Source organism: Gallinula chloropus, assembly GCF_964237585.1.
Source record: "Gallinula chloropus genome assembly, chromosome: 18".
NCBI classification, from domain to species: domain Eukaryota; kingdom Metazoa; phylum Chordata; class Aves; order Gruiformes; family Rallidae; genus Gallinula; species Gallinula chloropus.
This window is the reverse complement of record NC_140103.1, coordinates 3,496,296-3,517,450: the sequence shown is the minus strand read 5'-3', so window position 1 is coordinate 3,517,450 and position 21,155 is coordinate 3,496,296. Positions and strand designations below refer to the sequence as shown.

Genomic DNA, 21,155 nt, shown 5'->3' with positions numbered 1-21,155 from the left:
AGGGCAGGCTGCCCGGCCCTGTCACTCCCGCGGCTGTTAGCCAGAGGCGTGGCCCCTCCCGGCCACCGTTGCGGCGCACGCCGCCATGTTGGTGTTGGGCACAGGCCTCCTCCGCACACACAGGGGAGCGGGGCGGCCATGTTTGTGCGGGGCGCGCTCTGAGCAGCAGCATCATAGAACCACCGGATCACAGGGATGGGAAGGGACCCCCAGAGCCCATCGGGTCCAACCCCCTTGCCAGAGCAGCTCCCTGGGACATATCACTCAGAGAGGCGTCCAGACGGGGCTGGAATCTCTCCCGAGAAGGAGACTCCACACACCCTGGGCAGCCTGTCCCAGGGCTCCCTCACCCTCACGGGGTAAAAGTTCTTCCCCATGTTGGTGTGGAACTCCCTGTGCTCCAATTTGCAGCCATTGCCCCTTGTCCTGTCCCCACAGACACTGAGAAGGGGCTGCCCATTTCCCTCTGCATCCCATGCTTAAGATAATTATAAACTTTAATTAGATCCCCCCTTAGTCTTCTTCTCTCCAGGCTGAACAGCCCCAGCTCACTCAGCCTTTCCTCACAGGGGAGATGCTCCAGGCCCTTCAGCATCTCCGTAGCCTTCTCTGGACTCTCTCCAGGAGATCCCTGCCTGTTTGATCCCAGGGAGCCCAGCACTGGACACAACACTCCAGGTGGGGCCTGACCAGGGCAGAGCACAGGGGGAGGATCCCCTCCTGTCACCTGCTGCCCACACTCCTCCTGATGCCCCCCAGGATCCCATTGTCTCTCTCAGCCCCCAGGGCACACTGCTGGCTCATGGCCACCCTCAGCCTCCCCTCACCGGCCCTGGGAGACAGGCGCCCAACAGAGAAACCGCACCCCCCGCGCCCAAAACCGCCCGTAGCGCGCCCTCTTCCCTCCCCCCCCCTCCCCGAGCGGTTGTGCCCTTCCTAAAGATGGCGGCGCGAGCGTCGCCCCGCTCCAAGATGGCTGCGGGGCGGCCACGCCCCCTGGCGGCCGACGCGGGGAGGGGGGGGGTGGCGGCAGCGGCGGCAGCCGGTGTGTCCGGTGTCCTTGCGGCGGGCGGCGGCCGGAGCCGGGCGCGGAGCCATGCTGGCCTTGGCGGCGAGGGCTGCGGTAAGCGCCAGCCGGGCCGCGGGCCGGGACGGTGACACGGGGCGGCCGGGCAGCGCCGGGCCTCGGCTACGGGCAGGAGCCGCCGGTTGCCAGCAGCGGCGGCCCCGCAGGGGGTGGCGGGGGCGCCGGGTCCGCTCAGGAAGGTCCAGCCGGGCCCCGTCCGCGGCGTTGGAGCCGCCGGGGACCCTCAGCGCCCCTTAACCCCGGCGGGGGAGGGACGGGCGGCGCTTCTCCCTCCCGGCGGGGTGGAAGGAGCCCGGGCGGGGCCGCGGCTGAGGCTGCTGAGCGAACCCTCGGAGCTCTGGTCCCTCAGGGCCCGGAGGCAGAGCGCGGGGGGCCGGGGGGAGAAGCCCCAGCAGCCGCAGCCCCGGCCTGGAACGGCAGCGGGGCAGCTGCCAGCGCCGCGAGGGATCCCGGGCTGCAGGAGGCGAGAGCGGGGTGACGGGATGGGTCAGGGGGCTGGAAGGGCCCTCGGGAGCTCATCCAGTCCAACCCTCTGCCAGGGCAGGGTCGCCCAGACTCAATCCCGCAGGGATCTGCCTGGTGGATTCGCTCCCAGACGGTTTCAGAGGGGCCAGGCCGGGCTGGTCGGCTCTGGGGGTGAGGAGGAGGGGTGTGTGTGTGTGTGTGTGTGTCTAATTTAAAAATAACAGACAACCCCCTGTCATCCGACACTAAACACTGTGGCCACGCTGGGAATCAGACACGGCTCTGACCTGCCCCCCCCCCCCCTCCCCTGCTTCCAGCTTGCAGGTGGATTTCCCACCGGCTTTACAGGCTCTGGCAAAAGGTCATCTGCAGCGTTGGGACGTGGCTGGGGAGCAGTGCCAGCCCAGGAGCTGGCCCTCTGCTCATGTTCCTTTTCCCCTCTTGCTTGTTGGGGACGGGGGACACTTGCTCTGTCTGCTGCCAGCTGCCTCCCTGTTCCTCCTCCCACCAAACGCTGAGTTTGACCTCAGACCAGGCAGAGGACATGAGAGAGGGAAGAGATCAACGTGCTCCGTGGTCAGCCACGCAGGGTCTTCATTGAATTGGGTTTGGGTTTCTTCACTGTTACCCCAGAGAAAACCTGAAACCCTTTGGAATCTTGATCCCAGCCACGCAGAACACCCTGTTCAGCTGCCCCTCGATCAGACAGACACGAAGGAGGGGATGATAGTCCTTTAGGGATGCACAGGTCTGTTATCCTGTTGTTTGGGGGTTTTTTTTTAAGGGTTGACAACCCAGAACTCCCCAAAGTCTCAGCTTGCACAAACCCCCACACAAGCAGCTGTGATCCCACCTTTAGCCACCACCTGAATTTGCTGCCATCTCCAATTAATCCCGCTCACCTACCACGATGCTGGGGCAGCTCCTGGCAGAGAGCTGGCCTCATCTGCCACCCTCTGACTGAGCAAAGGGAATAAACACCCCCAGAACTGCTCCCTGCAGCTTGTTCCACCTGGTGACAGCCCATGGGGACACGAATTGGGGTCTCTCCTGCCTGGCTTCTCTCACAGTGGCTGCTGTAGTTTCGCGGTCCAGGCAAAGGCCAAGGCAACGAGTTCCCCAGCACCTTCACTCCTGCCATGGTGGGAGGCCCAGAGCTATTGACCAGAGAGACACTCTGCCCAGGTGGTATTGATCAGGAAGCAGGTGGTATTGATCAGGAAGCAGGGAGAGGTGGTGCAGGGCGCAGGGTCAGCGGCTGCGGGAGGGCTTCCCCGAAAGGCACTGTGCTGGCTGTTGGTGCAGCCCTGTGGCCTGATCACCCCTGTCCTCTCCCTGGCCCGTGTCTGGCCTTGAGCCCTCTGATCAGAGCAGTCATGTGGCAGTTTGCTAACGAGGTGACGCCCTGCCTGGGCAGGACATTGTCAGGTGGAAGAGGAAACGGAGACAGGCCGAGGGAGAGCTTTACGATCTTTTCTGTCCTCCCAGCCATGGATAGGAAGCAGAAGCAAACAGAGAAGGTACAGTATGCCCACGCTGCCATGATTAACACCCTCTGTTTCTTCCCAGTCTTTTTTCATGCTTCAGTCATTCCCCCATCTCTTCTTAACATTTCTTCTCCAAATCTCCATCCTCTAGCTCCTGCCAGGTCCTGTGAAGAGCATAGAGCATTTTCTCTGGGCACCCAGCATCATGCAGAAGCTTTATCACCTTGAGATTTAGCCTTTTCTTCCCCCTTCTCTCTGCTTGACTCCTGGGAGGAGGGGTGTGTGGGGGGCAGCTCTTTTCCCATTGCCTTGGAAAGCAAAGGGCATGTTCCCGCTGGGTTTGCATCCTCAGCACACTGTGGACACAAAGTCCAGAGTCCTGCTGGAGAGTGTCTGATTCCAGAGATGTCACAGAGGGGGAGGAACAGAGGGAACTGAAAACCTTTAGGGTCCAATTTAAACATCTTCAGGCTGAAGGATGTACAGCCCTGCTCACCCAAGAGGATGCTGTTACTCTTCCTGGGGAGAAGAGTAATGGGAATGTTGGTATGTTTGTTTCCCAGTTAGCAGTTGGGGTTGTTCCCTTTCATTTCTGGACCTGGGGACACAGTACAGTGCTTTTGGTGGAGGTCTCCTCCCCAGAGCCTGCAGGCATCCCCCACTGCTTTCCCAAACAGGTCTCACTGTTCCCTCTCCAAAGGCTCTCATAATTTGGCCAGTCCCACACTGGTACAACTGGACAGAGGTTCTCTTAGTACAGCCAAGTCCTCCAGTGAGTGGAAGGTTCACTGGAGTAACTACAGGTCACAGCTGGTCCTTCCCTGACCATTGCTGGTGATGCACCATCCCTGGCCAGTCAGAGAAAAGGCATTTTCATCTTGCTTGCTTAAATTCTGGCTCCTCAAAGCCCAGAGAGTGGTTTGATTTGGCACAAAGGTTCTGCTTAACTTTATACCTGGGACAAGCAGCAGCAGTTCCTGACAGCACCTGAGATGAGTCTTCCCTTCCCAACTTATTTTCTTCCCGCTTCCCAAGGGGGTGGAAGGATTTGGGTTTGTCCAGCACCAGGATACTCTCAGCTGGGAGGTGCACAGAGATGTATCATTATCCCAGCAGCGTTTTTCTCTGATGAGCTGAGAGTTGGTATCTGGTGAGACCAAGTTTTCTCTTGCAGCTTCTCCAGGTGTCCCACACCAGCCTGTAGTGTGCGGTCAGGACCACACTGAGCATCCCTGCTCCTGAGCTGGGACACCTCTGTGTCCTCAGAGCTTGGGATGGAGACCATCCCCCTTCCCAGATCCAGGTGATTCACAGCTTCGTTGCAGGGGGAAAGGTTTTGTCTGGAGCTTTGCTCTGTGCTTTGCAGGCCAGGCCCTACGGGCTGCTGAAGCCGGTGGCGTTGGGGAAGCTCCCGGGCAGGTTCCAGCTTCACCAGGAGGCGCTGCCCCACCTCCCCGTGCCGCCGCTGCAGCAGACGCTGGACCGGTACCTGCTGGCTCTGCAGCCCATCATCAGCCAGGAGGAGCTGAGCCACACGCAGGAGCTGGTGGCCGAGTTCCGCAGGCCGGGAGGAGTCGGGGAGAGGCTGCAGAAAGGCCTGGAGAGGAGAGCCAGGAAAACAGAGAACTGGGTAGGTCTGGGCTCCGACCCCAGGCTCTGGTTTGGGAGGGTGGGGGGCTGGCACACACACACACCTCTCTCTGATGTTCTGGGTTGGGTCCACGTGTGGTTTTATGGCATGGCCCTGGTGACCAGCCTGCTGCTCCTGACAGACACTTACATTTCAGCAGTTTCATGCATTTGAAAGAAAAAAAAAACAGACATGAAAGATGTGGAACTGTTGGAGAGGGGTCAGAGGAGCCACCAAGATGATTAGAGGGCTGGAGCACCTCCCCTACAAAGAGAGACTGGGGGAGCTGGGCTTGTTCAGCCTGGAGAAGAGAAGGATGCAGGGGGACCTAACTGCAGCCTTCCAGTACCTGCAGGGAACACACAAACAGGAGGGGAATCAACTTATTAAAAGGGTAGACAACGGCAGGACAAGGGGGAATGAATTGAAGCTAAAAGAGGGAAAGTTTAGATTAGATATTAGGGGGAAACCCTGAGCTGTGAGAGCTCCTCACCAGGGCTTGGGTGAGCTGAGATTTACAGTGGGAGTCACAGACCCTGCCTGTGGCTGCTGAAGCCTCTAAGCTGTTGGCATCACACAGCTACCTTGAGAAGTTGAAGGAAACCCTCTGCTCAAGCCCTGCAGCAAGACACCCCCCCCCCCCCACACACACACACACTGCCTTTCTCAAATCCCCCTCTACCCAAGCAGTTGGTTTGCAAAGTGTGGGACAGAGCTGGGGGCAGGATGCTGAGACTCTTGAGCCAGGTTTGGGTCAACCAGCAGCAGCTGCTGTGTCTGCATGTTGCCTTTCTCCATCCCAGCTCTCAGACTGGTGGCTGAAGACAGCTTACCTGGAGTATCGCCTCCCAGTTGTGGTCCACTCCAGCCCAGGTGTGGTTTTACCTAAGCAGGATTTTCTGGATCGACAAGGTCAGCTCAGGTAAAGTCCTTTTCTGCCTTCCCCTGGGGGTCAGAGGGGATGAGCTGTTGCTGCTGGACAGGGAGGAGGGCGTTTAGGCTGATTGGGAAAGAGTAATTACCATGTGATGCCCAAGTTTAGCAGCTCTCTGTGCTGTGCAAGGGGGCTGTATGGGTAAGGACAGGCTGCCAGGCTGTATGGAGACTCCTGCTTGCACCTCACTAAATATTTCACACCAGAGTCTGGTGGTTCAGGTACTAAACTGGGACTAAAATCCCAGGGTTTGCTCTTTGCCTTAGGCCAGGTCTTTGTTGCAAGGTGGCTGGAGGCACTGTGAGGATGTGTCTGACACAGGAGGCACTGAGACTGCCTGTGCAGTTAAGGGGGGCACAAAACCTAGCCCAGGCATGTAGGGGAGACAGGGCCACCAGAGTTTGTTAGTCTAGAGGGACAGGGAGCCTGCTGCAGGGACTGTCCTTCTGTCCCTTCTGTCATTCCACTTGGGATTTGTGGTTTGGGGAACAAGAGTGACCAGCCCCTCTGCTCCAGGCTTTTTCTTGCTATCAAACCCCATTGTGTCCTCTCTGCCCTTTAACTTTTAGCCCCAGCCATGGCAGTGTTCAATCCCCTGCAAAACTGCAGCATTGACCTTTATACAGAGTGATCTTGGCCACAGTTCCCAGTCATTGCTGCTGTGGCAGATCCAAAGTACCAGCCAGGCTGGGAACAAATCCTCCCTTCCCCTCCCTCAGAGACACCTGAGCAGGGGTGCAGAGCAGGAGCCTTACAGGGACGCTGCAGGGAGAGAGAGAGATGTCTCTGAGAGCTCATCCTTGTGTTCCTCACACTTAGGCTATGCAAACAGGAGATCTGGAGCACTACCAGTGCCCCACCAGTGGAACTGGAACCGAGCAGCTGGATGACAAGCTGGGCTCATGCACCAAATACAATCTCAATGCACGTTTGTGGCTGCAGAAAGGAGTTTGCCACGTGACTTGAGATTAAAGCTTCAGAAACCAGAAGTTTAGAGAGTGGAGAGCTCCATTTCTTAACACTGCTGCTGAGAAGCAGCCAGCTCAGCTCTCCCCCTCGAGCTCTAGCCCTGCTCCCAGCCTGCTTGCTCTCTGGAAAGGAACCTAGGCTCTCCCATTGCTGCCTACCAGGGGTTTTATTTCCTCAGGTTGTGCACTAAGGCTGGTTAATTTTCACTGAAAACTACTTTGCAGGCTGCTGTATTAGTTGTTTAACAACCCTTAGGATCTTGAAGTTACATCCTTTGATCCACACTGGGGATGGGGAGGCTGAGCAAGTCACTCTAAAGCTCAGCTGACGCTGACTTCTTGTCAGAGTGACCTCCTGCCTCCCTCCTCCCATGCAGGGGTAGGAGCTCCCAGGTCAGAGCAGGCCAGCTTGTCACTCCCAAGCTAAGCAGTGTGATGTGGCTTGTCACAGCCTCCCTGCTGGGAGCTGGCACTGGGAGAGCTGAGCCTGGTAAATACAGCACCTCAGTGCCAGAGCAGTGCTCTTCACAGCTGTGTTAGCAGCAGAACACACACTGGGTGGGAACTAAGGCAGCAGTGGCAAGTCCTGGATGCAGGGAGATAGAGCTGCTCCTTGGCTTCCAACTCTGAGGTGGCCCCAGGACAGGGAAGGGCAGAGTCCCCTTGTTCCAGTGCTACAGCTCAGAACTAGGATGGGATAAAATCACAACTCTTCAGGAAAAGATGCTGCATTAGAGGGTCACCTACACATCCAGCCTTGAAAGCTGCCCAGAATCCCTGGGTTACAGGAGTTACACACAAGTGCCACAGGGTAGGACTGTCCAGCAATCTCAAACCACAGCTGTGGAGCAGCAGCTGCATCAGCTGAGCCAGAGATGGGCACAAGGGGGGCTTGGCAGGAAGGGTGACCTTTCTGAGGGGCAGAGAGAAGCTCTGCTCACCCTCCCCAGCTGGTCCTCAGCCCACATGCTCTGTGTTTGAATCTCAACCTGTTCCCTTTGGGTTTTCCCAGGTTTGCTGCCAGGCTGATCGAGGGCATCCTGGATTTCAAGGCCATGATTGACAAGTGAGTTGGTGACCCTCCTGACTACTACTCATGTTCTTTGCTGTCACAGAGGCTGAGCCTAGTCACTAAATCTCTCTTCCAAATAGAAAAGCAGCAGAAGACAGAATGTATTTGAAGAGAGATACTGTTACTGGCATCACTGCTCACTGCCAGGGTCCCCACCACCAAAAGAAAAGCAAATTTACTCTTTTTCAATGTTCTCTGTTTACCTTAATCCTTTCCTTGGCACGTGTAGTGCTTAGGAGTGAGCCCAGCTGATGGTCCTGTGGAGCTCTGCACTTCTGTTTGTGCACAGAAGGAGTTACAGCTCAGGCAACAGGAATTTGTTTCTCTCCTCCTGTGGTTCTGGTGTTTCTCATCTCCAAGCCAGATGGGATGAGCTGTAAGCAACTTGTTCCTCCCTACCCCTCTCCTCCTGATCACCAGCAAGCCTCTGCTGAGCACACCATACTTCTATTCCAAAAATACATTTCCCAACATCACACCTTTACATCCAAATTCAAGACAAGGTCAGGGCCCACAATGAGAAGGGGTGTTGGAACATGATTGAGGTCAATGACTGAGTCCCAGTCTAGCCCACGAGAGGCACCACTCAGAACTACAGCCCCCAACCCCCTTTCTGCCATTTCACAAGACTTCTCCCTGGGTATTGTGCCCCACGTTCTCCTCCACAGACACTGTGGTGCACACTAAACTATGTAGCAGGTCCAGAGATCTGTTTTCTCTGGTGTTACAGAGAGGCTGAAGTGAAAAGCCAGCAAACAGACATTTCCCCAGCCCCTACTAAGAAATCTGGTAGGAGTGAGGAAGGACACTGTGAATAGCACCAGTGCCAGCATGTTTCAGTCTTGCTGGAGTGAGTGAGAGCAGCTGTGGCTGTGCCTGTTGTGAGAGGAGCACAGGCTGCCCCACTGATGGGTTTTTCTCTCCCCCTCCCTCCTTCCCTTGTCTCCAGTGAGACCCTCCCAGTGGAGTACATGGGTGGGAAGCCCCTCTGCATGAACCAGTACTACCAGATCCTCTCCTCCTGCCGCATCCCCGGGCCCAAGCGCGACTCCATCGTCAACTATGCCAAAGGCAAGAAGCAGTCCAGACACATCACAGTGGTTCACAACTTCCAGGTATGGCAGCTCCAGAGGGTTCAGGAGGTTTGTTTAGATGCAGGAGTCCCTGTCCTGGTGTTACAGAGCTGTGGTCCAGAGGAGAGGGAACAAAGTCCCTGCCCACAGGGTTAGCCTCACCAGGGATTCCTTCCTGCTTCCTCTATCCCCGTTGGCTTTAGTTGGCCAGCAGCCAGGACAGAAGAATGCTCTTCTCATTTCTTGTCCCTGCAATTCCTGTCTCTCAAAGCCCAGAGATCAATGCCTGGATTTGGAAATTGCAGATGGAAACTGGTAACAAGCCTGAGTCTCAGATACAGGAATTCCTCATGTGTTTTGGCCCTCCTTACCATTGTTTCTGAGCTTCTTAAAACCTGGACTATCTATGCCCTACCTGGGTCTCTCAGTTCTAAGCATCCTTCACAGGTCTGCTTACAAGCTGAGTAAGATCTTAGGTCAGCTCTTACCTCCTCAAAGTGTCTGTTCCCTGTTTCTAGGGCTGGACAGTAATTATGTTCTCTCCTATTTTTGTCTCTGTCCTTGTCCACTCTTCTCACCCTCAGTTCTTTGAGCTGGATGTTTACAACAGTGATGGCAGTCCCCTCACCACTGACCAGCTCTTCATTCAGCTGGAGAAGATTTGGAACACCTCCCTCCAAACAAACAAAGAACCTATTGGGATTCTCACCACCAACCACCGGAACAGCTGGGCAAAAGCCTACAACAACCTTCTGAAAGGTCTGTAGAGCCCCCAACACACCAGTGGTAACAAACCCCATGAATCCTTCAACCACCAACCTCACCACTGTGCCTGGCTCGTTCCTTTGGAAGCTTGTTCTGTACAGATAACATGAGCTTTCCACCTCTAAGGCAGCAACTTGATTTCACTGCAGAGTTATTTCTGGTTTGGAAGGTACCCAGGTGAAGGCTGGAGCTTGGTTTGTTAGACCTGAAATCCTACAGTTTGTTGCCTTGCAAATCTGGGTGGGATGTAAGAACCTTGGAGAAAAGGAGGGTGAAGGCAGCATGCTCACCTCTGTGACAAGCCAGCTGGCTACAACTTTAACAACTAAACACCCCTAACTGACCAGAATTACACCGACTTCCAGTGGGAACCCAGCAGTGCGTCCTCCAAACCCCAGTCTCCCTCCACAGGGAGTTTTTCATCTCCCTGACCTTATTTGCTGTGTGTTTCTCTCCCAGATAAGACCAACAAGGAATCTGTACGCAGCATTGAGAAGAGCATCTGCACAGTGTGCCTGGATGCCCCCATGCCACGGGTGTCTGACGACATCTACAAGAGCCGCGTGGCCGCGCAGATGCTGCACGGCGGAGGCAGCCGCTGGAACAGCGGCAACCGCTGGTTTGACAAAACCCTTCAGGTAAGTGCCAGTGGTCTGAAGACCCTGGGGATACAGGTCTGGAGGAGATGCTTTTTTTTTTTTTTCCCCTGAGACAATGGAAAGGTTGAGAAATTCCAGAAAGGTTTTTGGCTGGAAAATTTTCCTCCTAGCAAGAGAGCGGAGGAATAAAGGAGAGGAGGTGTGGTGGCTGGCACCAAGGGTCACAGGATCACAGGGTTGGAAAAGACCTTTAAGATCATCAAGTCCAACCATTCCCATCCTAAGACAATCCATATCCCTAAGTACCTCAGCTACCCTTTTTTTAAATACATCCAGAGATGGTGACTCAGCCCCTCCCTGGGCAGCCTGTTCCAGCCCTGACAACTCTGCCAGGGAAGAACTTTTCCCTCACATCTGCTCTGACCCTGCCCTGGTGCAGCTTGAGCCCATTGCCCCTTGTCCCATCTCCTGTCCCCTGGCTGAAGAGACCATCGCCCACCTCTCTAAAACCTCCCTTAAGGTAGTTGTAGGTGGTGAGAAGGTCTCCCCTCAGCCTCCTCTTCTTCAGGCTGAACACCCCCAGCTCCCTCAGCTGCTCCTCAGAGGATCTGCCCTCCAGCCCCTTCCTCAGCCTGGTTGCCCTTCTCTGGACTCACTCCAGGACCTCAATGTCCTTCTTATGGTGAGAAGCCCAGAACTGGACCCAGCACTTGAGGTGCAGCCTCACCAATGCCCAGTACAGGGGCACATTCCCCTCCCTAGACCTACTGGCCACACTATTTTTGATAGAATCCCGTGGTTCCCCTTGCAGTCACCACAGGCACTCGTTCCTGCCTCAGGGACTTTTGTCTCTTTTGCTGCTCATGCCCATGCTCATTCAGTGCAGCACTTCTTTGTGTTCCTTGGAAATCAGTTTTCTGCCTGTGCTGAACAATGCCTTGTCTGCTTGGAGGCAGCCCAAACGTAGGGAGGTCTGTTCCTTCCGTCTCCCCATGGTTTGTCGCTTCTGTTTCTGCCAAAGATGCCCAATGGCTTCTTTGTTTTGCTTTTTCAAACATCAGCTGCCAGCCTATAGCATCTCTCTGATCTCTTCTCTATTCAGTCTTGTCAAGAGCCTTCAGCAGCAGCTCCTATTCAAGCTTCTCCTTCATTAGCTGGTATATCCTGGCTTGTGGATGGGAGCAGCGGTGCTTTAAAAGATTCCTCTCATATCTGCTGAGCTCTTCGTAATGTTTTCAACTATTTTTGTTCCTATTTGAAACTCCTCATTGATGGGCTGAAGCTTAGATGTTCCAGCTAATTGAAAAGTAAGGGTAAGCCAGCACACAGTGATGTTATTCCTGTTATGTGTGCATCTAAGTAAATCAAACCCATGGAGCTGCTCTGTGTTGCCAGGGTGCTGAGCACTCTATCTCACACCGTTAACAGTGCAGAACTCTTAAGTTGTATCAGATCTGGACCTGCTGAAAGGTTTCCACTGGTGTTCTGCCAAACAAGACCCTCGTGGCACCTTCCCTGGTATAAGAGACCAGGGAGGTACTGAGATCTTCCCTTGCTTCCCTCTCAGTTCATCATTGCTGAGGACGGCTCCTGTGGCCTCGTATACGAACACGCTCCCTCGGAGGGGCCACCCATCGTCGCTCTCCTGGACCACATTGTGGAGTACACGTGAGTTCTGTCTCCTTTCTGGTGTTCCTCAGCTTTAGAGAGAGAGGTTTTAAATCTTCCACTCCCCAGGATCACTCCTCTCCACAGCTCACCCCCCAGGAATCTGTTCTGGAAGAAGGGCAGTGGTATGCTCATTAGGTGTGGCAGTTCTTAATGAGAATTGCATGGCCAACCTATTCTGCTAAGTTTTGCTACAGAAAACATTTAATTGATACCCTTTGAAAACACTCTAAAGGCACTGCAAAGAGCTTTTCAGCCTGCAACTAGCATCACAAGGTGCCAGGGAAGATCCCCTGGGCGTTTCTACACAGGCTGTGGCGTGCTCTGCTCAGCCTCACATTAAAGGTCTGCTTAAACACCATCATTTCTCTTGCAGGAAGAGACCTGAGCTGGTAAGATCACCCATGATTCCTCTGCCCATGCCCAAAAAGCTGAGGTTTAACATCACCCCAGAAATCAAGAATGACATAGAGAAGGCAAAGCAGAACCTCAACATGTAAGTATGAAGCAGTGGACAGGTCTGGTGAGTGACTAATCTACATTCCCTTTTGGAATGTGTCAGTGGTTGAAGTGAGGCTTCCCCTGCTGCAGCCAGGGAGTTTTCCCAGTGACTTCTTAGGTCAGGAACAGGGAACCTGGCTGAAAATAAAGCCACCTGCCAGGAATCAAGTCAAAGGAGCCAGAAGGGGGTAACTGCATCCCATTCCACTGCAAAAGAGCAAGGAGAGCCTGGATCTAACTAGGGATACAAGAGCACACACAAACCCATCTAACCTGGTGAAGATTCTCAGTAGTGGCCAGAAAGGTTTATCTCCATAACACTGCCCAAACAAGTCTGGTGTAGATCACATCCAAATAGCCTGTTCTTTCTGAGCCTCATGAAAGCAAAGTCCATACCTTTACGTTACAAGAACAAGCAGCAGGCAGAGGAACACTTCCTCTTTTCTTTCCTTGCAGAATGGTTGAAGACCTGGATGTCAAAGTCAGTGTCTTTCATCAGTTTGGGAAAACCTTCCCTAAGTCAGAGAAGATAAGCCCAGATGCCTTTATCCAGCTGGCCTTGCAGCTAGCCTATTACAGGTAAGACCACCAATAGGGAGCTTCTCTGCATCTTCACCACCTGACTCAAATATTTGAGCTCAAAGGTGGCACAGACCAGGCCCTGTCAGGCTGCTGTGGCCTGTTTGCCAAGTCCTGTGTTTGCCCCATGCTGTGGGGTTGAACAGCAACTCTCACTTGTGAGCAGCCAACCAACAAGTGAGATTAACTCCTCCGTGCGTGTACAGTTGTAGTAAGGAACCATCAGAGATCAGCCATCATGGGACTTAAAAAGTCTTGTGCTTCTCAAGAGGCTGTTCCTCTCTGGATAACCTCCCTTCTGTGACTTTATCCCCACTTTTCCAGGATGTATGGCCACGCCTGTGCCACATACGAGAGCGCATCGCTACGCATGTTCCGCCTGGGCCGCACCGACACCATCCGCTCCACTTCTGTGGACTCCCTCAAGTTTGTGCAGTCAATGGACAACCCTGACACATCGGTGAGGATCCTGGAGACCTGGAGTGAGGGGGAACTCCACTCCCAGAACAAGAGAAAAGCTGCTGTTTTGGCTAACCCTGCATCAGCTGCTTCCAGCTAAGCAGAACTGCGCCCGATGCTGAAGCTGAGCTAAAACACAGCTTGGGGTGCCCAGTTGCACCCCTGGGGTTTCATGTGGCTTTCCTTTCACATGGATTGAAAGCCCGGGAAACCACATGGCTTCCCCCATGAAAAGATCTGTATCCCTTTTCAAAGTCAGTTTAGCTACTCAAACTAAGCACTGCTCCTGAGGGATGAGAATTTCATTCCAAACGAAGGCAGCCAAGCCCTAGGATTTGAAAATTAAATCTATTAAAATAATCTAAAATTGAGTCTAGTATAGGCACACAAGGCAGAAATGCCCTCCCATTCTAGAGGAACAGCCAAAATGAGCTTTTCCCTTCTGCAGAAAAAGTCTTACAGACAGCTCTGTGTGTTCTCAGGACCAGGAGAAAGTGGACTTGCTGAGGAGAGCCACCCAGGCCCACAGGGAATACACTGACATGGTGAGTGCTCTCTCTGCAGCTGGACTTGGGGTTTCACATAGCAAATGAAGGTTCTGGTGAAAGACAAGACCCTAAGAGCTTTCTCTGCAGGCCCAGCGATGTGGCTGCTGTTGTGTAGGTCTAACACCCACGTGACAGTGCTCCAGCCCATGGACTGAGTGCTTTGTCTCTAGCTGGTGGTTTAAGTGTCCCTTGTGACTGACCTAGAGGAGAGAATCGAATGGGAAAACAGCTTCAGTTCTCACTGTCATTGTTGCTGACAAACACCAAAGTTGCATGAGGACCCCTTAAACCAGAGGGAGCCCAGAAGCAGGAACTGTGTCCCTCAGTTCCACTGGTGTTTGAAGTTCACAGTCCTTACAGACAGGACCGACTGTTGGTCCTAAAGGCAAGATCTAGTTTCCTTCTAACTTTACACACGTAGATATTTTCTAGAAGCATTTTTTTTTTAAACCCAAAGTAACTGATGGCTTTGCTAGACAAAGGCTTTCACCACCTCCTGCTGCCTCCTCACAGGCAATACGGGGCAACGCCATAGACCGTCACCTCCTGGGCTTGAAGCTCCAAGCCATCGAGGACCTCGTGAGCATGCCCGAGCTCTTCATGGACACAGCCTACGCCGTCGCAATGCACTTCAACCTCTCCACCAGCCAGGTAGGACTTACCTGAGCAAGGACAGATGTGCTGTCTGTCTGTCTCTCTCTTTTCATTGCCTTTCTTCTTGTTTCCCCTTCATTCCCTTCTGCTAGAAGCTAGTCTTCACTGGGGGGAGTTTTTAAGCCTGCTCCCAACACCTTAAAGCTGCAGATCTGGTCTCAGAGCTGCCACAGTCCTTCTCAAACCTGTAAAACACTAGTACAGCCAAAGCCAAGATCAGCAGAAGCACGTGGTGTCTGAACCCAAGTGGTGTCAGTTAAGTTAGCTGCCAGAATAGCTTTATGTTCATCTGCTGGTGAACATCTGTCATCTTACAGATAAGAGTTCTGCTTGGGAGCTATCAGCTTATCCTGGGGGAAAGTACTCCTTTGCAAACATTGCTGCTGAATGGTTGGATCCAGCACATGTTTGGCAATAGGTGGGTCTGACCAGAAAGGCCCTCTTCTACAGCACACTCAGGAGATGGTAGCTCTTTCTCCTATTGTCAGAGCCGTTTGTATTTGATGGCTGCATTTCATACAGATGTGGAACTGTTGGAGAGGGTCCAGAGGAGCCATGAAGATGCTCAGAGGGCTGGAGCAACTCCCCTACAAAGAGAGGCTGAGGGAGCTGGGTTGGTTCACCCTGGAGAAGAGAAGGCTGTGGGGGGACCTCATTGCAGCCTTCCAGTCCCTGAAGGGAGCAGAGAAACAAGAGGGGAATCAGCTTGTGAAAAGGGCAGAGACTGGCAGGACAAGGGGATGGAGTGAAGCTGAAGGAGGGAAGGGGTAGATGAGATATTAGGGGGAAGTTTTTTTCCAGAGAGAGTGGTGAGGGGCTGGAACAGGCTGCCCAGAGAGGGGGTGGGTGCTCCATCCCTGGGGGTGTCCAGGCCAGGTTGGATGAGGCCCTGGGCAACCTTGTGTAGCTCTAGGCCTGGAGGTTGGTGTCCCTGCCTGTGGCAGGGGGTTGGAGCTCTGTGACCCTTGGGGTCCCTCCCAACCCAGACCAGTCTGTGATTCTATTTCTCTCTGGTTAGAGGTTTTTAATCACACTGTCTCTACAGGTCCCAGCAAAGACAGACTGTGTGATGTGTTTCGGGCCCGTGGTCCCGGATGGGTATGGGATCTGCTACAACCCCATGGATGAACACATCAACTTTGCCATTTCAGCGTTCAACAGCTGCGCGGACACCAACGCAGCCCGCATGGCACACTACCTGGAGAAGGCACTGCTCGACATGAGGAGCTTGCTCCAGTCCACCCCCAAATCCAAACTCTAAGAGGTAAACCTTGAGACAGAGCCCCCAACTAAAGGGACTGTCCCTCATGCACTGAAGTTCCCAGTTCCTCAGAAAATGATTGATGGGACAACTTCCCCTGACTGGAACCTAAGAGGGCATCTATGGAATGGGCACCTGCAGATCCTAGACTCTGTGGTGAGAGGAACCATTGTCTTAAGCCAAAGGAGGAGTGACTGGTCCTCTCCCATCAATGCAAAGTGCACCTTCCTGTCCTCAGAGAGGACAGAAACATGATTTGTATTCCTTTACAGTGAATTCCATACAGAAAGCACAGTCCTTGTCAGTATCTCAAGCCAGTTGGTGAGGAAGGCAGTTCTTCTCCAGGAAGAGCATAAAGTGTTTGTTATAGGACAAAACTACTCTAAAAGACCAAGTCCTTTTGCTGGTTTTTCTGAAGAGTGCAGCAGCTTTTGAAGTGGACTGAAGATTTTTCTGCTGCTCCAGCAAAATGTCACCACTGAACTTTGGCAAGGGGAGAAAGAAGCTGTTAAGTCAGAGGAGCTCCAGTCTTGTTAGAGTGCACTGCACTCATCCCAGGCACTCTGACACGCTTTACAGGCCTGGGAACGTTCCCTTCCCCTCGTTTTAGGATGCTGGGATCTCCTTTCTGTTGCACTGACCCTATTAACAAGAGAGTATCATTTGCTACAGACAAAGGTGTTTGTTGTTGCTCTGGGCTTTTCGTTAAGCTTGCTCTTGTGGTCATAGCTGTGGCTCTTTAGGCTCAGCAGAAAGATTTCCCCCACCAAACTTCTCTCACCCAGGTTTTGCCAGCTTTGGCTTTATGTACCTTGACATTTGTGGATTGAGAAGGGCGTTTAGCAGGACTCTTTGCTTCACTGTACCTTTCTTTGGAGCTAAGGAAAAGAAAAGAGATGCTGTTTACTAGCCACATGCCTCATCTCCTTCAGGACACATGTTGACCCAGTCTGGTTTTATACATTGCTTTCAGAAACAGCCTCTTTGTACCTAACGTGCTCTGCTTAAGTTGTGGGCAGGTAAGAGTGTTTCTGATCATCAACTCCAGAACATACTTCAGTTTCTGGCCCACAAAGTTCAAATCTGTTGGAGCAAAAGGAAAACCAGCTGCAGAATCACCCTTCCTTCACACTGCTCTGCTTGAAAAGCTGGAAGAAAGCTGAGAACAACAGGGGCACTGTAGATGTTTGTGCACTGTGGCAGTCAGTGTTCCTGCAGTAACAGTGCAGCACCTTCCCTTTCCTTACTAAGATTTGTGCCAGCTCTATTCTGTGAGGATGATGTCACAGAGTTATGTTGAGTTGACACACTTGAGACAGCAAAAGAGATTATATATAAACATTAAAACTGTAGCACAGGAGCTGTTCTAAGCACTGAATTGGCCAGAATTCAGGCTCCTGCCTATACTTTTATTTAATAAAACCAGGTGGTTATGAAGAATTCTAGTGCTATTCCTGCAAGGGGAGTTTGATATTTAAATTGCACACCCTGCAAGATGTGGCTGCTGGGACGTTGCCATACACAAGAAGCATTAAGAGTCTGGTGGCCAGCAAAGTGTTTGATCCTAACTGCTATTCTTCTGGTGATAGAAAGCAAGGGATGTGATCAAAGTGCCTTGGTGAACACCTATGAAAGGATTTGCACTAAAGCTTTTAAAAGGAAAACTAAAAAAATTACTCTGATTTGCTTGTTGAGTGACACAAGCCAACACTACTGCATCTTCTCCTAAAGGATGGTATTTCAGAGCTTCTCTCTTCTACCTATATAAACCTTAAAAAGGAAAATTTAACTGAAACTCACCTGCACAGCCAGTGATTGTATGAACTGCCACTTTCACATCATCTACATGGATTTAGTTGATCTTTTTGAAGAATCCTGAATGGAGTGAGAAAGTCTAACTGAAAGCCAACAGGAGCACTGCAGACCTGCAAGCACGTGGCCCTGCTCTCAACTCCTCAGCATGAATTGGGCTGCAATCTGCAAGAGGATACTCAGTATTGTAAAGTGCAAGTACTACATAAAAGACCAGACCTTGCTGGAAAAAGATCTGGATTTATGGAGCCTTTTATGTTGAAAAAAAATACTCCTTTTGCCAAAGTAATGCTCCCCTTGTACTGAATCGACCTCTGTTGCTAGAGGACAAGTTATTTCTCCCATTTCTGCAATGCCTTCAACCACTGATGCTCCAGTGTTGCCACTGAAGTATTTGAGACTGACCCATTTTCTCCTCCTCTCTCTCATGAAAGGGGAAGGCTCCCACAGGAAAGTGCCTATTAAAGATTAAGCAGAAGTACCCACTGCTGTGACTGTATCTCAGAAGATGGGATTGATCTGTCCTGGCTCTAAATCTGGATAACCCAACCAGCTTCAGCAGAGTACAGCTGCAAGCAGCACATCATCCCACTGAAAGAGATACAAAGGGTCATAAACCACTTAATGCATCCTTAACGACAGAGCTGAAATTCAGATGAATGAAGCCCAGTTCTGAAGTGCTTGAAAGGACACTAAAATAATTAACAAGTTATTTCCTTCAGTCTTTTCTTACTGTACAAGCTCTAGAATGTGATGTCCTTTAGCTTCATACCTTCTTGGATTTTTCTTTCCAGTGGCAACTAAATAGTTTTGTCCTTCCTGTTTCTTACTGTCTGCTTGTTTCATCAAGAGACAACCACTGTCTTAAAGGCACAAGAAACTTAAGTTCCAGAAAAACTACTGATTTGGAACAAGTAATTAAAGAACTTCAGAGACTGAAGAGTATTCAGCTAACTCTTGGGATATGAGTGCAATTTCTGACACAGCCTGGTGGTGTTGCATGCTTTGCTGGTTAGCTGTGTTAAATACTGTTTCAGTAGTGTAATCCATGTCATGCAGAGTTTTGAAATGTTCTTTGAATAAAACAAACCACAATAAACAGATAAATGCTATAAAAAGGCTTAACTCTCTCTTTAGACACTGTGAAAGGTCTGTAACTACCTTTAGGGGAGGCTGTTTGCGTGGGGACAGCAAGAATAGGGAACCACAGCATTCTGTCACCTTCCTTTTATTGTCTTATCTCCATCCAGCCCCCTTGAGTACAGGGGAGGAACAGAAAGCATCTGCTTGCAAAGCCACATATTCCAAAGAAAATATTCCATTTCAGAAAACTAGTGGCAGGAGACTTCATACAAGTGTAGGACAATAAGGCAGAGCTCAAATCTTTTTCCTGCACAGCACCATTTAGTTAGAAAAATCCATGGGATCACTAAGGAATTTCCACTAGATCAAGTATTGCAAAGGTTTCTGGAAAGGTACAGCAAAAAGTAGGCAGAAGATGCAGATACAAACAAGTCACAGAGAACAGAGGAGAGTTTATTACAGTGTCTTACAAGAGCTCTTCTTCCTTTCCCTTTCTCCTAAGAATTACTGTAGGAAGCTTGGGTTTGAAGGCAACATGAAGTGGAACAGCTTTTTACTCCAGGAGGAGGTGAAACCCTGTGCTCTAGTTCAGTAGGTGCTTCCACACATAGTTTTTCCAGCTCTAACAGCTTGGGAAGCCAGGGAAGCACTAGCCACTCCCAAAACCCACTCCTTCAAGCCTTATCCTTCAGCAAGAGAGTTGTGATCTCCCTTCCAGTTTTGTAAGTTAACTTACAAGAGACAAAAGAGACAATAAATGGGTTTGCCAGCAATAAAGAGATTAGTACCAGGTTTCAAACCGCAGCACATGGCACCACCACATCCTGTGGCCTGTCTGATGTCCTGTCTCCTTTTAATAGAGCTGTTCTGTCAGATCAAGCATCCTTGTGAAAGCTGCAAGATGCCTGTTTGTTCTGATGCACCTTCAGAGCAGATCCAGTGCTCAGGTGTCAACAAGATTGCTCATCGTATGCAAATACTGAACAGTTCTTAAAAACATGTATTTGCTGTAACAACTGGAAACAGTTTACTACCTGTAGCTACTTGAACATGGAAATTAAACAGCCTTCATTCCTGATCTGGACCAGGATCACTGCTTTCTGCAGCTGACACTCTGGTTGTCCAACCATTTCTAGAGCAGCTCCCACTCCACACCAACACACCAACTCCTATGGCAACAGGCACAGATGAAAACTTAAAATAATCAAAGCCACGATGAACAGAAACACATCTCACTTCAAGGAGCTTTATAATGCAGGAGCCTGATTGAAGTGGAGAAGAGTCAAACAGGCAGCAAGACTGAGATGTGACAGTCGTTTTACCTCTGCTCACACGCCCGCATCGAAGGCACACCAATGACCTTTCAGCCAGTTCAGCAGCTGTCCTTTATCTGTGAAAGTTCAAGTCAGTTGTGCTTTGAATAAATACTTCCCCACAGTTTACACCTGAACTGCTGCATTCTACACCAGAGAGAACACACAGTGCCCATGCACAGCCCCGGAGCACTCTGAGTATAGCCCTTGCCAGGTTAACTCATGGACCAGAGGTCGGAGGCATCACCAGCACACACAGATGGCAGGCACACTCCCACAGACACCCAGGATGGAAAGCACAACTTGCTTGTAGGTGTTCAGCATTCAAGGTTACTACTGCAGAGCCCTGACCGAGTCGCTGTAGTAACTACTAAGAGTCTCTGCTAGGAGAAGCTCGCTACTTGAGTCGATGGTTGGATCCTAACAGGACTCTTCCAGAAGTACTTCAGGCAGCAGCTGAGCTTATTACCATTCACCTTGTTACTTACTTACAGTTAGCACTTTGTTCATTCTCTAAAATCCCTCCCTTAAGCTTTAACAGAAATTAAGAATAAGAAAATAATCCAGTGCTTAAGACAGAGACCAGCAACTGAGTTTTGTAAGGCTTTGGGCTGACTCTGACTGGAGCCCAGTGCTGCTTATGGGCTTTCTAGTGCCATCGATAGCACACTCAGTACAACAGCAGCTGTACAGATCACAGCAACCCTGAGGTAATAAAAGTATAAAGGAAGAGATGGAATACACATGAGAATGTGTCTGATAATCTTGCCACCTAGAAGAGATTCTGAGAAAGACACTCTTGCTAATTACACAACAGGAGCAGCAGTGGAAAAAAAAATAGTCAGTATATTTCAGTTTTTCCATTGTTTTACACACACACACACACTCTCACTCACTCCCCTTACTGGTATCCGTGCAGGCTTCCCTGCAGAGCCATCACTAGTGTTAAGAATCAGACCTTCAGTCTGTCTTTCCATCTGTACAAAGTGCAGTTGGAATCGATTTTGATCTCCCAAACTGGCTGCAGAAAGGAAAGGAAGCCTTTCCCTCCCCTTCTGCCTAGCACACTCCATCCTAGGTCCCCCTCCTTCTTCAGAAGTTTTTAAAAATTGAAAGCCCTAATTAAGCATGATCAATGATCAACTGGAGATTAGATTTGTCATCTTCCAAAAAAAAAAACCAAACAAAGAAGAAAAA

General features: G+C 51.3%; 1 protein-coding gene across 2 annotated transcripts; it reads left to right on the top strand.

Annotated features, from left to right (window-relative positions):
* The first annotated feature begins 1,022 nt into the window (after positions 1-1,022).
* On the top strand, positions 1,023-18,673 carry CRAT (carnitine O-acetyltransferase). Of its 2 annotated transcripts, none has more exons than XM_084272356.1 (14): positions 1,023-1,123; positions 4,406-4,669; positions 5,473-5,591; positions 7,584-7,637; positions 8,593-8,758; positions 9,301-9,475; positions 9,941-10,119; positions 11,648-11,748; positions 12,125-12,244; positions 12,706-12,828; positions 13,153-13,288; positions 13,770-13,832; positions 14,349-14,486; positions 15,535-18,673. In XM_084272356.1, exons 1-14 carry the CDS (start codon positions 1,097-1,099, stop codon positions 15,748-15,750), a joined length of 1,881 nt encoding a protein of 626 aa, XP_084128482.1. In that variant the 5' UTR covers positions 1,023-1,096; the 3' UTR covers positions 15,751-18,673. The 2 variants fall into 2 exon arrangements, with proteins under 2 accessions (XP_084128482.1, XP_084128481.1); XM_084272355.1 differs by lacking the exon at positions 1,023-1,123 and adding an exon at positions 2,995-3,072.
* The last annotated feature ends 2,482 nt before the right edge of the window (positions 18,674-21,155 follow it).